This window comes from Cornus florida, unplaced genomic scaffold, assembly GCF_030987335.1.
Source record: "Cornus florida cultivar Cherokee Brave unplaced genomic scaffold, ASM3098733v1 CherokeeBrave_3.0.0_Hap2_Chr02, whole genome shotgun sequence".
Lineage (NCBI taxonomy): Eukaryota > Viridiplantae > Streptophyta > Magnoliopsida > Cornales > Cornaceae > Cornus > Cornus florida.
Window position 1 is genome coordinate 4,480,993 of NW_026775572.1, and position 13,708 is coordinate 4,494,700.

The 13,708-nt window shown below is 35.7% G+C and overlaps 1 protein-coding gene across 1 annotated transcript in view; it reads left to right on the top strand.

Moving 5' to 3' along the window:
- Nucleotides 1-1,230: 1,230 nt before the first annotated feature.
- The window catches only part of LOC132293219 (protein virilizer homolog), a 34,779-nt gene continuing 22,301 nt past the window's right edge, over nt 1,231-13,708 (top strand). The window contains exons 1-7 of the mRNA XM_059790595.1: nt 1,231-1,624; nt 2,786-2,874; nt 5,774-5,897; nt 6,532-7,197; nt 7,589-7,957; nt 8,135-8,239; nt 8,617-8,799. Of these exons, the coding sequence (XP_059646578.1) occupies nt 1,550-1,624; nt 2,786-2,874; nt 5,774-5,897; nt 6,532-7,197; nt 7,589-7,957; nt 8,135-8,239; nt 8,617-8,799 (1,611 nt within the window). The 5' untranslated portion in view covers nt 1,231-1,549. The remainder of the gene's footprint in view (nt 1,625-2,785; nt 2,875-5,773; nt 5,898-6,531; nt 7,198-7,588; nt 7,958-8,134; nt 8,240-8,616; nt 8,800-13,708) is intronic.

Here is a 13,708-nt window from a genome sequence, read left to right on the forward strand (position 1 = left end):
TTGATGTAAAAGCTGATGTGAAAACTGAGAGCTAACATGTACGTTGTACAGATATAATCCAAACCAGCCCCAGCCCAATTGATTTTGAAAACACAGTAGAACAACCACAAACTTTGTGTCTCTGTCAAATACAAAAAGTATCTCTATAAAGCACAAGAACATATAGAGAGAGATTGATTCCATGCCTTATCTTTTCAATTTCAGGTAAACAAATGCGAATTGAAAACCTTAACAAACAAAACCCAAAAAGATCTAACATTGGGTTTTCAACATTAGGGTTAGCTCATGCTGCATAACTAACAAGAAAAAGAAAAAAGAAAAAGAAAAAGAAAAGTAGACCCGTATGTTTACAAAACCATCTAAATCGTCGTATGAGAATGCCTGAACAAAAAGCTATTAGCTCTCAATAAGTCATCTCTCGATAACTCCGATCTCGGCCCGTTCCTTTAGAAACTTGCGGGTGATACAATCGCCGCCAACCGTAGACGTCATCATCGTCATCTAATTCACCGGTGCGATTCTACTTGACGACAGCTCACAGTTGTCGCCGCCACCACCGCCTTGTGTGTGTGGATACATATGCTACAACTTTGGATCTTCGGCGGCTCACTCTGCACCGTTTTTTCCTAGGGCAAAGTCCCTATGTATGAGGTTAGAAAAGGTTATTTCAATATTCAAATTAGTCAATAAAAAACTCAAAAGGCAAAAATGTCAATTCATTACTATGGGGTGTCTTTGGTAATTGTATCAAACTTGAGAGGGTGTCTTTGTCTCAACATAGGCTAAGTTTCATCTCCTTGTCATTTTGGTGAACCTCAGGATGGTGTTGTTGTACTCTACCCATATTTTTATTTTAAAAAATTATGTTTAGATGTGTTTAGTAACCATTAAAAGTTTTTAATGGTTACCAAATTTAGCTTAGTAGAGTGTTTAAATGAAGCTAAAATTTGTAGCCAAATTTTTTTCATTAGTTAATTATATGTTATTTTTATTTTTTATAAAGACAATTATACGTATTTCTTTATAAAATTGCTATTATCAATTACGATAACATTCTATTAAAGGATATTATTATAAAATTAGTAATAAAAAATACTTTTTAAAAATATTATTACAAAATAAATTTAAAAATAATTTAATTATAAAAATACTTATTATATTGTGTCACCAAACAACTAACATATATTTTTAGTAAGAGTAATTTTTTGACAACTCTATTAATAGATGTATTACTATTATTTTTTAATTTCAAAAGTAAACCCCAAACCGACTCGAAGACCTTTATGCGAGAAAGCTCCCAAACGGGGCCTTGGTAAATATTTAAAGGACTTTTAATGATGTATAAGCGGGTGGGATTCTAAAGAAGTCTTGCGCCGGGTTTATTCGGATGCGAGATCTAGTCGCAATCTTAAACGGGCTGGGATTCTAAAGAAGACTTGCGCTGGGTTTTATTAGACTAGTCGTTGCTGGGTTTCTTCGTCGTCTGCTATGTAAAACCTAGCACAGTCACTCATGCAGAACACATTCAAAGTGATCTAAGGAAAGAAAAATGGGTCGTACCGAGCCTTGTGTGCTGTTCGCTCAGACATTCGTCCATCCCCAACTCGACGAGTACGTCGACGAGGTATGCACATCTTCTCGTCTACCCATCACTATTTATTTTTCTTCGTTCAATCTGTTTCTTTTTTACTCTTTCATGTGATTAATTCGACATGTTTTTCAAGATTCGTTTTGAGATTGTAATTGGTGGTTTCTGTTTGCTTTCTGAGAAAAAAGAAAAGGAAAGAATACCTAGGAAAAAGAACGAATTTTTTCCCTTCTTAATTTGAGATATTTTTAATACTTGGGACGTCTTTAGATGCAATTGGTATTGGTATTTAGAGGCGAATTTCTGCTGGTTGTAGAAGTGTACAGCCACACTATTCCTGTAATGGCTAATTGGAAATAGGTTGAATTTACAATGATGGAACTGTTAATAATTTTAGGAAATAGTTATTGGTTGGCTACTTGCGGAGTATAGGCACTTAATATACTGATATGAACAAAACAAGGACATGGGAACAAAGAAATATTTTATATATATATATATATATAAATCTCACATTAATTTATGATAAGTGAATCTATTACTCGATAAAAATATTAAATTTGTAAGTTGTGAATCTTAATAATTAATGATCTCCCCTATTGCATCGACAATAAAAAAGAAAATTGTGAATCTTAATAATTAATGATCTTCCTTATTACATCGACAAAGAAAAAGAAAAGACACAACATATATTTCTATTTGGATATGTATATGTGGATAGAAATGCAATATATTTCTCCTACAATTACATCACTTTTTTTTTTTTTTTTTGTATCTGAAAAATTCTATATTCCTGAATATGGTCAAATTTTTTTGTGAATTTTATACAAACATACAATATGTTTTTCTTATAAGTGTACTATAGCAATGGCTAGGCTAAAGTCTTGGATAAGGCTATGAGAAGTGTCAAATTTTGATAAGCTCTGCAAATCCAATGAGAACATGGATTTACCTTAGTCAAGGTGACCAAGACTTGCCCTCAGGTCTTTTTAAGTTCTAACTGAGAAAATAAGAGGAATTGTCATCAAAGTTGTCATGGTCAAGGTGATCAAGACTTGGTGTTAGGTCTTTTTGACAAATGAAAAGTTCATTTCAAAGTTGTCATGTTTAATGCAGTTACGTACTTTTTGGTTATCTGTTATTTCATTTGTTCTGTCTATTAGTTGAATGTTGCTAACTTGTTTTTTCTCTTTACAGGTAATATTTGCTGAACCTATCGTCATCACTGCGTGTGAGTTCCTTGAACAGAATGCTTCATCAGCCTCTCCAGCAGTGACACTTATTGGGTATGGTGCTAGTAATGATGCAACTGATGTCTAATCTCTTACAATATTCCCAGGAAGGATGTTCAGTCTAGTGACTGGTTTATGTATTATTTTTGTTCTATTTTTCAGGAAAATATCCTTTTAAGTGGGTGGAAAATATAAATGGCATAATTCATTATAAGTGAAACTATCACTTGACAATTTAGAAATGTGATTGTGGTTATATAAATGTTACAATTTCTTTGTAGATTTTAATTTTGACCTATGAAGAAATCGTTTCGTCTTATCATTGTTGGTTTTGTTGTCAGAACTCTCTGAAGTTCACTTTAGTTTGAATCTAAGTCACATGAAGCAGGAACGTGAATGAGTGCAGGATTGAGAGCAACAGCGCAAGTGCGTCAAAATCTAAAATATTTAGAAAGCGGTTGTGTCTCTAGGTGCCTGTATGATGTGTATGTAATTACTTATTAAAATGAAATATCATCATAGTAATTGCTTAGATGTCATATTCTATTAAATTTATTGAAAAAATGAAGGATCTGGTTAAATAAAAAAGTAGCCCTATTTATAATAGAAACACAGTTGTGGATTAGTGGTAGAGGCTTGTCTTGCTCATAATAGGTTATAGATTCAATCCTTAAGATGGGCTCTTTTTGGCATGATATAAAAAACTGCACAGATGTGAACTAGCAAAGCACAATCTCCTGCACGTTTCCCGAAGTTCAAGCAAAATGGAGGGTGGCCCAGTAGAGATTATTTAGGCGCTTAGTTACCTACTATTGAAAATGTGCTCCTATAAAAAAATTTGTACTCGACCTTGTCCTATGTCCTACGGGTTTCTCCGTAAGAATTCTAACTCAAAAGTGACCTTGCAAATATAAAAGTATTGGCTACAAAATGAGTGGTGGTCCACTGGTAGTTCTGATAATGTAAGTTGCCACCTTTGGACCATTATCTCTTCTCCTGAAGAGGTAATTATCCCCAGACTTTTAGTGACGGGATACAAATTGAAGTAGCTTTGCAAAAACTGCTTAATTGAAGAGTCAAATGGTTTTTTCTGGAGTGAACTAACCATAAATTTAGGATATCAGACATGCTTTATTCTATGCAAATCGCCAACCGGAAATTTTTTTGCCCCAGGCCATAGGGTGTTTAAAATAATCTTGGACTGCTTCAAGAATTCTCACTTGGCAAAGAAAGGCATCACCAAAAGGATAATGCCATCATCAGAGGAAAAAGGGAGAGAAGAGGGTTGGGGGTTAAGGGGACTGCACCTAAACCAAAAATCTCCGAGATAACCTTATGCTGCAACTTGGAATTGGTCTGTTCCCTGATTCCCCTTGAGCTGAGGAAAATTCTTCTTGTACTCCATTTGTCATTATCAAGAAGAATAGCTATGGTAAACAATAATAATTCCAGTACCGCCAACAATTGTGATTTATATGTGGTCCAAAGAGTATTAAAATTGTGCATATTTTTTATTTTTTTGTAAATTAGGAACATTATCTTTTATGGTGTATAATAAAGAGACATTTAACAATGTTTTAGCTTTTAAAGAGAGATATTAGTGCACCCTTGGACATACTTGTTAAAGGTGCCTGGCCTCCAAAAGCCCCAGACTTCTTAAGGCTCAACTGGAGTGACTCAATGTACTGTGGGCCAGGCCCCTTCAGTCATGTCCATCTAAAACCCTCAGGCTTGTGCTTTTTTAGCAGGCCCGAATATTTAAAAAAGCGCGCCTTTTTAATTATTGAATAACATGATTTTTTATTTTATTTTAATTTTTTATATCCATTTTTTTGACAATTCATATCCAATGAATCACATTGTTAAAACTTATTGAATATCTGGTGTAATTCATGAGTTTCTGATTGAGTACTTGTCATTATTTGCGTCTAATGTTTGCTTCTAATGTTTTCAGGGGAGAGACTACTCCTCTCTTGAGGAGATTGTTGACTTTATGAGTTCTTTGAATTCATAGGCTCCGTTTTGTCTTTGTTTAGTTTGGGTCGCATTCCCCTTTTTGAACGCTTTTAATACAATTTACTTATCAAAAAAAAAAAAAAAAAAAAAAATTGTTGCACATTTATGGTGATATCTGATTTAATTAATAAATATGTATATCAAACGGATATATGCTCATTGAATCATTAGTTGATGTGTCAAAAATCCATTCTTTTATTTATTTTTTATTTTTTTTATGTTTATTAGCTTCATGTTTTTATCTTTTGAATTGTTTTAAGTGAAAGTTGATTCAATTGTTTTATATATAGAGTCAAAAGACATATATATGTTCATTCAACTAAAATGTTCCTTTGCTTTGATCTTGATTAGTGCCGGATGCATGCAATTTTTTAAATTATTTTATTTAATATTCTTCTTTGATGGATGTGCAGCAAGACACATAATGATAGAATTAGAAATGAACACATTGGTGACATTGTTAGGAAGAGTGGCATGTTAATGGTTTACATTAAAGGTAATGATAGGGGTCAGAAGTAATATGGGTATAGTTAGGAAAGAAGATACGATAACTCGTGGTTGGCTAGGCTATGGGCTTAGATAGAGCGGTATAGAAAGATAGGATTCATGTAACCATCCTCAAGTAGTTGGAAAAAGGCTTTGTCGAGTTGAGTATATTTATTATGCTTGTCGATTTGAGTTGAGCAGATTTAGCTCGTGCCTTAAGTTGTGCCTTGGGCCTAGGCTCTAGGATGCCTTGGTGCTTAGTGCTCCTTGAGCTTTTAACAACCATGCCTTGGACCATTTTTCCAGTTATTAAATTGCTGAATTATGCCTCTCATTGGTTTTATGCACCTTCCCATAAGTGTTCACGTTACAGTGCTCTTTACTTCACTTATTTTATTTTTTATTTTATTTTATTTCTCTCATGTGATATGGCGCCATTCTTTATGTACAGGGCCACATCACCTCCTTCATTTGCTTTGGAGGTTTTTGTGCAGTGTGAAGGGGAAACAAGATTCAAGCGGCTCTGTCAGCCCTTTTTGTATTCTCATTCTTCTTCTAATGTGCTTGAAGTTGAGGTATCTCAATTCTTGTAGCATCTTTTTAATAGGTGGTACCAATTTATGCTCTTCACTTGTCCATTGGTTTGGAAGCCTTGGCCTCGTCAAAAGAAGTTGCTCTTATTTTTTTTAAAAGAAATTTTAATATGAAACTCTATTTATTTTCATTCCATGTGTATGTCTTTTCCATCTTTTTATTTTTATTTTTTAGGTTGATTTAATAAGCTAGTGCTCCTATTTGAGAAATATAAGTCTAAGACTAGGACAATACTAAAGGGGTTTCCTCTTATCATAATATTTTAAGTCTTCCTACTAAAAAAAGAAGAAAAGATTGTGTTCACATTTTTATTGCAATGGTAATTTTGACCTTTTTTTTCTAGCAATCATAGTTTAATTTTTAGCATCAGTTGACTGAGGTTGTGCAAAATTGTGGAGGGATAGGACAATAATATTGACTCCTGTAATGTTCATTTTGGTGATAGGGTGCACTATTATGTGAACTTGGATGGTGCCTTTCCCCCTTCATTTCCCTTGTTTTGAATCAAATTATATAACTCCCCTTCATTATGCTTCTTGGTGTATTTTTATTGCAAAAACAGTGATGTATCCTAACCTTGAAGTTTGTTGGAAGTAATACACTATCTTGTTGCAGGCTGTAGTAACTAGTCATTTGGTTGTAAGGGGCAGCTACCGCAGCCTTACCTTGGTCATATATGGAAACACAGCCGAAGATCTTGGGCAGTTCAACTTTGAAATTGATTTAGATAGCTCTTTGACCAATATTGTTCGTTCTATTGAGGAAAAGCTTGAAGACCTTCCTTCTGTATTACTCCCAGCTAAATTTACAATTGAAGAATCCATATCTCCCCTAAAAACATTATCTCTAGATGCTGTTGCATTGGATATTTCTGTTGAGATCAAGCAATTTTTACTGCTCACATTTAAGATTTTGGAGTTGTCAAACCTTGGGGATGCAATCAATAAAGTTGTTAGTTCTGTGGTGTCAGCAGCCTCTTCTTATGCCACGGAGAGCTTGCAGTGCAGAGGTATTAGTGAGAAACAAATTACTGAGGGCAGATCAAGAAATTGTGAAGTAGATTCTTATTATGTTTTTCCTGAGGCCAGGAAGGAGCTTCTGGAAATATGTAAAAGCCTTCAACATGAATCTGGAAAGTCCTTAGCTGAATTCTTGGCAGAGAGCATGGTTCTTGAATCTGAGGCTGATTTGGCTACTTCGAAACAGTTAGTAGATATTTTGAGCCAGTACTTCCCTTTTAATAAGAATTCTGGAAAAGTTGGACATCCTTTGCTTTCACAGGTGATTTGAAATCTGTCAGTTTTTTTTTTATTTTTTATATTTATATATTTATGTATTTTTGCAGAATGGGGTATGGCAGTTTTTTAAAAGTATGATGAAAGCCTTGGATGAGGAAAATATGATGAGAGCCTTCAATATTAATCATTAAGGCTTTCACCATCCAAAGTTCCTTCCTCATCCAAAGCCTTGAATGTATAGTAAATACTGTTTTGACCATTGAATATATAAGGAAAATGATGAAAAAGAAGTAAATACTGTTTGATGATACTGTTTGGGGGAGTGGGCTATGGCAGTTTAAAGAAAAAAAAAATGATTTTCCCCTCTATCTGTATGTTATATATCTATATTGACCCATGAATGTAATGATTAGTGATCTTATCTTGCGTTTCAGAATAAAAATGTGATTCTGTGGTTGAGCTTGGCTCTTGTTTTGTGCTCCGGTAGAGAGAGCTGCTTTCACTTTGTTAATGATGGCGGCATGGAGCAGCTTGGGTATATTTTTTGCCATGGCACTGAGAACTCTAGTGCTGTTACATTAATGTTACTTGGAGTTGTTGAGCAGGCTACTCGGCATTCAATTGGGTGTGAAGGGTTCCTAGGTTGGTGGCCTCGTGAAGATGAAAATGTTCCTTCTGGTATCAGTGAAGGTTATAATCAATTGTTGAAGTTGTTATTGCGAAAGCAGCGTCACGATGTTGCTTCTCTTGCAACTTATGTACTTCATCGCCTGCGTTTATATGAAGTCGCTTCCAAATATGAGGTACATGCTTTGGCTTGGTTTGAGATTATTTGTCAAAATAATTCTTGGACTTGGTGAGGGATGTGTGTGTGCACGTGCACATGGACTATGGATGGGTGGAGGAGGGAGCTTGTACTTGTGTGCATGTGCATACTAATGTTATCTATAGAGACTCAGTTGTTTTTGCTTTTCTGGCAGTGTGCAGTATTATCTGTATTGGGAGGTCTTTCTGCTGCTGGTAGGATTACAAGTGTCACTTTGGACATGCTTAACAGCGCTAAACTTCAACTCAAAAAGCTCTTGGTTAGTCAAAAGCTTTTATGTTCTTGTTTTTTTGTTTTGTTTTTTCGCTTTTTAAAGCATGTGAAAAGGTGTAGTAGGGCCTGCTTGGTTTGTAACTCTGAAAACAGTTCTCAAGAACTCAGAAAACAGAAAACTGTCAGTTCTCTGAAAATAGGCATTTTCATATCTGAGTTTTCATAAAACAGTTTTCAGAAAACTGAACCAAGCAGAGTCTTTGTACAGTTTTCTGATTTTCAGTTCTCTGAAAACAGTTTTACAAACCAAGCAGGCCCATACTAACTGGTTCTACTAATTACTAGTTGTTTATTTTGACTTGTAATATAATCTTACAATTGTTGTTTCTTAGTTTGTGTTTCTTGACAAGATTGTTGCTGCAGAAATTGATAAATATGCGCGGCCCGATTGAAGATCCTTCTTCATTGGCCAGTTGGAGAAGATCCTTTATTCTGGGTGGAACAGAAGGTCTATTGTCATATAAAGCAACCAGTAGCTTCATTACTTCATCAAATTGCTGCTTTTCGAATTGGGATATTGACTCACACTTGCTATCACTTCTTAAGGTATACTGTTGTATTCTCTCTTTTTTCATTCTAAAATTGGCCTTCAACGTACTTTGAAGTATATTTATTTCAGTTGCATCTCTTCTCTTTTTCTGGTAAGACTTTTTTTTCACGTTGTTTTTGTCCTCTTTGATTTTACATAAGATAAGGGTTAAGTCAATTATCTCAAATTATCGCATATTATAACCCCCGCTGCCGCCACCCGTCATCACTAGCTCCATTGTCACCACCACCACTTTGCTTGTCATAGTTATTAGGATAATTCTGGTTCAATCGTTAATTGGGAGACTTATAAAAAAAAGTATCATTAATTGGGAGAGATTTAGGCAGGTTTGTGTGTTCTTGAGGATTACTGAGAAGTTGTTGCAAAACCGAGCAAAAACATTTTTAGAAAGATGATGATAGATTCAACTCAACTAAACAAATTACTTCTTTCAACTTTTTGGGGTTAGTTACATGAATCTTGTTTCACTATTTCTCTCTGTTTAGGCTATAATTTAGTTAAACACAAGCTGTCATGTCTTTCTTATCATATTTACTCACATTAATTTTGGTCCTATCATATTATAACTGGATTCCATTGCATACCTCTAACTCTCCAAGGCTTTCACCAACAATGCTTGATTAACTTGTCAAAATGATCTCACTCCAGGATTCCCTAGATGGGAAAGGGGTTCATAATCTCTTCCAGGCCGCGGATCCTTATACTCTCCCTCATACCACTTCACAAAACCCTCTGAATCTTCTCCAATCTCTCAACCATTGATACTGGAATAATGAGGATAGATACGAAGTACATAACAACTTGAAATGGTGCCATCTTATAAGCGTTAATTTAACTATTTTCAGTAGATATTAACTTTCTCCATCTGTCACTTTTTGGCTTGAACTGTTTCACTACTGAATCTGTAGCAAGCGGAGAATGAAAATAGTCCACTTACAACTGTAAGATAGACTGGTACTACACCGATCACTGCTCGGAACCTAGGTTTCTAAAGTGAAATCTTTTCTTTTTTTTTTTCTTTTTTTTTTGATAAGTAAATTTTATTGAAGAACCGCTCAAAAGGGGAGCGAGACCCAAGTACAAAAATTTCTAAAGTGAAATCTAGCCAAAGCCTGACTGGATAATTGTTTACAAGCTGATGATATACTGAATTTATATTGACAAGGACTTGCTATAGCGGAGAGGGACCCTTTATTTTCTTAGAATGCCTTTTCTAATTCCCGCATCAAATTAAAGCTATCACTTAGAAACTCCAAACCTTAATCATGGGTGAGCTTTGTTTTTCACTAAATAGCAAGAGACTTTTCAGGGCACCACTAGTTATCTGCGTCAAACCCTCCTCCTTAGGGATGGCAACGGGGGCGGGCTTGGGCGGGTGTACCCTCCCCCGCCCCCGCCCCCGCCCCCGCAACCGTTTAAAAACCCCGCCCCCCTCCCCGCCCAAAACCGAAAAAACAGGGGGACTTTCCACCCCATCCCCGCAACCGTTTAACATTTTTACCCCCGTGGGTACTCGCCCCGCCTCGTTAAAGACCATAATTTATTTATTGTTTAAATAGATTTGCTCTTTTTTTTTTTTGCCCCCTCATCTTTAGTTCTTCACCATTGCAACGTCCTTCTAATCAAATTCATTTGTTACTTTAATATTGTTATATAGGGTACTTAATATATATACTGGGAAATATATATACTAATGAAATAAGGGTACATAAGTAATTTGCCTATCTAAACGGAACGGGGCGGGGCGGGGCGGGGGGCGACCTCCCCCCGCCCCCCCCGCACCCGCAACAGACCCGCACGGGTTTTTATTACATCAAACCATCCCCGCCCAAATAAGCTAATCGGTCCCCCAAAACCGCCAAAAACAGGGCGGGGCGCTAACCGCAGGGGCGGGTCAAATTGCCATCCCTACTCCTCCTTGAAGAAAACTCGCCCTTGAGTTACTAGTGCTGTACTGTAACTCTTTGTTCTTCATTGCTTCATGGTATTGATATGATTTTGAAACATTAAATGTAGGATCAATCCCCAAGTGTTGAGGTAAATTAATTTTATAAGTATTATTTCCAATTTCTTGATGGCTTGATAAGGCCTAATCTTCCTTTTTCTAGTTTGGAATAAGTTCCAGCTGGAAGTGTACATAAAACACCACCAATACCGTTTCTCATTCTTGAAAGCTGTTGTCATGTATCTTCTTGCTGCATTCTCCTTACATTTGATTATTCAATTTTCGACCTGATTTGATCATGCAACCTTTTCGTATCTTCAGCCATTTTTTTGCCCTTTGCATTTTCTTCCGAATTTGTGATGTGGGTGCCCAATCATAAAAATGTCTTGTCTGTTTTCAAAACAAAAGGAAACAAGAGATGAAACAAAAATTGTGGATTAACTAACCTCGGCTTGCTTAAGAATAAGTAAGAGGAACTCATGTAAATACCGTTGAATAAGGTCAATTATTTTTGATCGATCTAGATCGATATCAGTTGCCATGGGCATATAACTCATGTTATACTGTTGAACATCTCTTCAATTTCAGTTTCTGTTTATAGAAAATATGATTCTTAGAATAGTTATGAGCAAATTTTGCTTCTGCAATGATTGCTTCCCACTGCTTGCGGTTCTTGCCAAGTGAATGGCGCATACCCTGGATGTTTCCCAAACTCTATTGGTGACAGACTTGGAATCTCAATCTGATGTGATTATATTTGGGACTCAATGCAGGCAGATGATTTAAGGAAGGTAAAAATATGCAATATTCGATACCTCGTTCCTATTCTTCCAACAAAACAAATGAAATGAGCCATCTTTTGTAAATATTTGATGCATTTTGCACTAAGATGTTGTTTTGAAAGTGCTTAAAAACTCTAGAGTTGCAATGCTTTCTCTATTAAGTGTGCCTGTTACATACTATTAGTTATTTCTTTAAGACAAAATTTCATTGAAAAAGGGTTAATTTAAGTCAGAGAACTCTGACATCTCACTAAATATTGAATGCACAAATCAAAAGGTGGTTTTGGAATTCAATGTCAATCTACAAGTTTATTCTTAGGTTTTTAGTTATTCAAATTCTTGTAGCCTTAATTCTTTTTTAGTACCTTTTATTTTATGGAATAGCACCTAAGTGTCATGCAAAGAACTAATCCTTTTATTGTTTCCCTCCACGAAAATAATGTATCTCGAGAAGTGCTGCCATCATTTTCTAACGCTTTCCACTGTTCAACCTCTTGTGGTTCCCTTAGGTTGTTTGAAACCCACTCAAGCACACCCATAATTTTTTTCCACTGCTCTCCTCTACAAGCTTTCCCAAGGTAATTACGTTTCCATAATCACTTTCCTTAAGTAACTAAGGTTCCTAATTTCAAACCCCAGGCCTTAATTGAAATGTTAATGAAAAACCCTCGAAAAAAGAAAAAAAGAAAAAAGTCACACGCACTATAAAGAAACTTCATTTTTGAGATTCTGAACTCTATTCTACCTTTGAGGCCACAATGTTGAAAATAAACATAAGTTTGTAGTGCCACGTTTCCAATCTTCTTATTTTGCTCAAACCTTTCTATTGTCCAGTCCCAAACAGATTTGGCTATGTTAGAAGAACTCAAATGCAGCCCTAAATTTTAGTGGGGCAAGAGTAAATCTTTCTCCCCAAATTCTTCTCAAAGCCTGCTGACACGATGCATCCAACACCTTTCCTATTTGACTTAGCTTACTCTTCCCATCTTAACTCTCAGAGCAGTCTTAGACTAAATGCATTGGATATCTCTCAGTTTCTGCCCTACAGAAGATAATGGTATTACTAATGAACAAGAACTGAAAAAAATTATATGGTCATACAGCCATGATACTCCAACCAAATTTTCTCTCAGCATGCTTTTATCTACTGCTATAACTAGCAACCTAGTCAACACCTTCATAACAAGTGGAGAAAGAGTCTCCTTGCTTGGGCCCTCCCGAAATTGGGAAAAGATCTTCTAGAGTGTTGTTGACCAAATTAAAGAATTTGATGTTATAAACTACATCTTTCCATTCAGCCATAGATCCCATAACCTTAAACAGAAGTTACAAATATCTCCATGGCAAATTTCTGAAAGTTTTCTCAATGTGCAAGAGTTTCCTTGCTTGGGCCCTTCCGAACTTGGGAAAAGATCTTCTAAAGTGTTGTTGATCAGATTAAAGAATTTGATGCTAGAAGCTCTATCTTTCCCTCTAGCCTCAGATCCCATCTTCTGAAGCAGAAGTTACAAGAATTTACATGGCAAAATTTTGAAAGTTTCTCGATGTCCGGTTACAAATATTATTTGACGGGTTCTATCTTATCCATTTGGCTTGGGAACTTTGCCACCATTGAGACTTTTCCACAGCCTTCTCTTTGCAAATGGTCTCTCTAGTCGTTCTTTATGCTCAACCTAAATGGACATGAGCTCCCACCTATTTAAAGGAGGCCTGTTGCTGCTGGCCTCCAAGTACAACCTCTCATTTAGATGGACTATTCCTGTTCTGACTTCCAACCTATTAGGTCTTATTGTGTCATAAAGTAGTTAAAACACTAGAGGGATTAAAATCATGAAAAAAAAATACTAGAGGGATTACAAGAAATGTATAATGTTACTTGTAAGAAAAAATGGACAAAATTGTAATGTTGCTTTTTTGTTTATTAAAAAAGAAAAAAAGGACAAAGAAATTGCGATGTTGCTTTATGTGTACAATTCTCTCTCTCAATGCATCTATTGGGTCCTCTTTCTTTTGTAGACATCTGTGTTGAAAACAAACAGCGCAATTTTGATATACTGTCTTGATATTGTCTCTTCACACTTGGTCATACGTGATTCGTCTCTGTTGTAGTGTTGTGTATAACATGATTCACCTAACTTTAAAGCATCTCTTTGGCATTTTATTTGCATGAACTTCTAG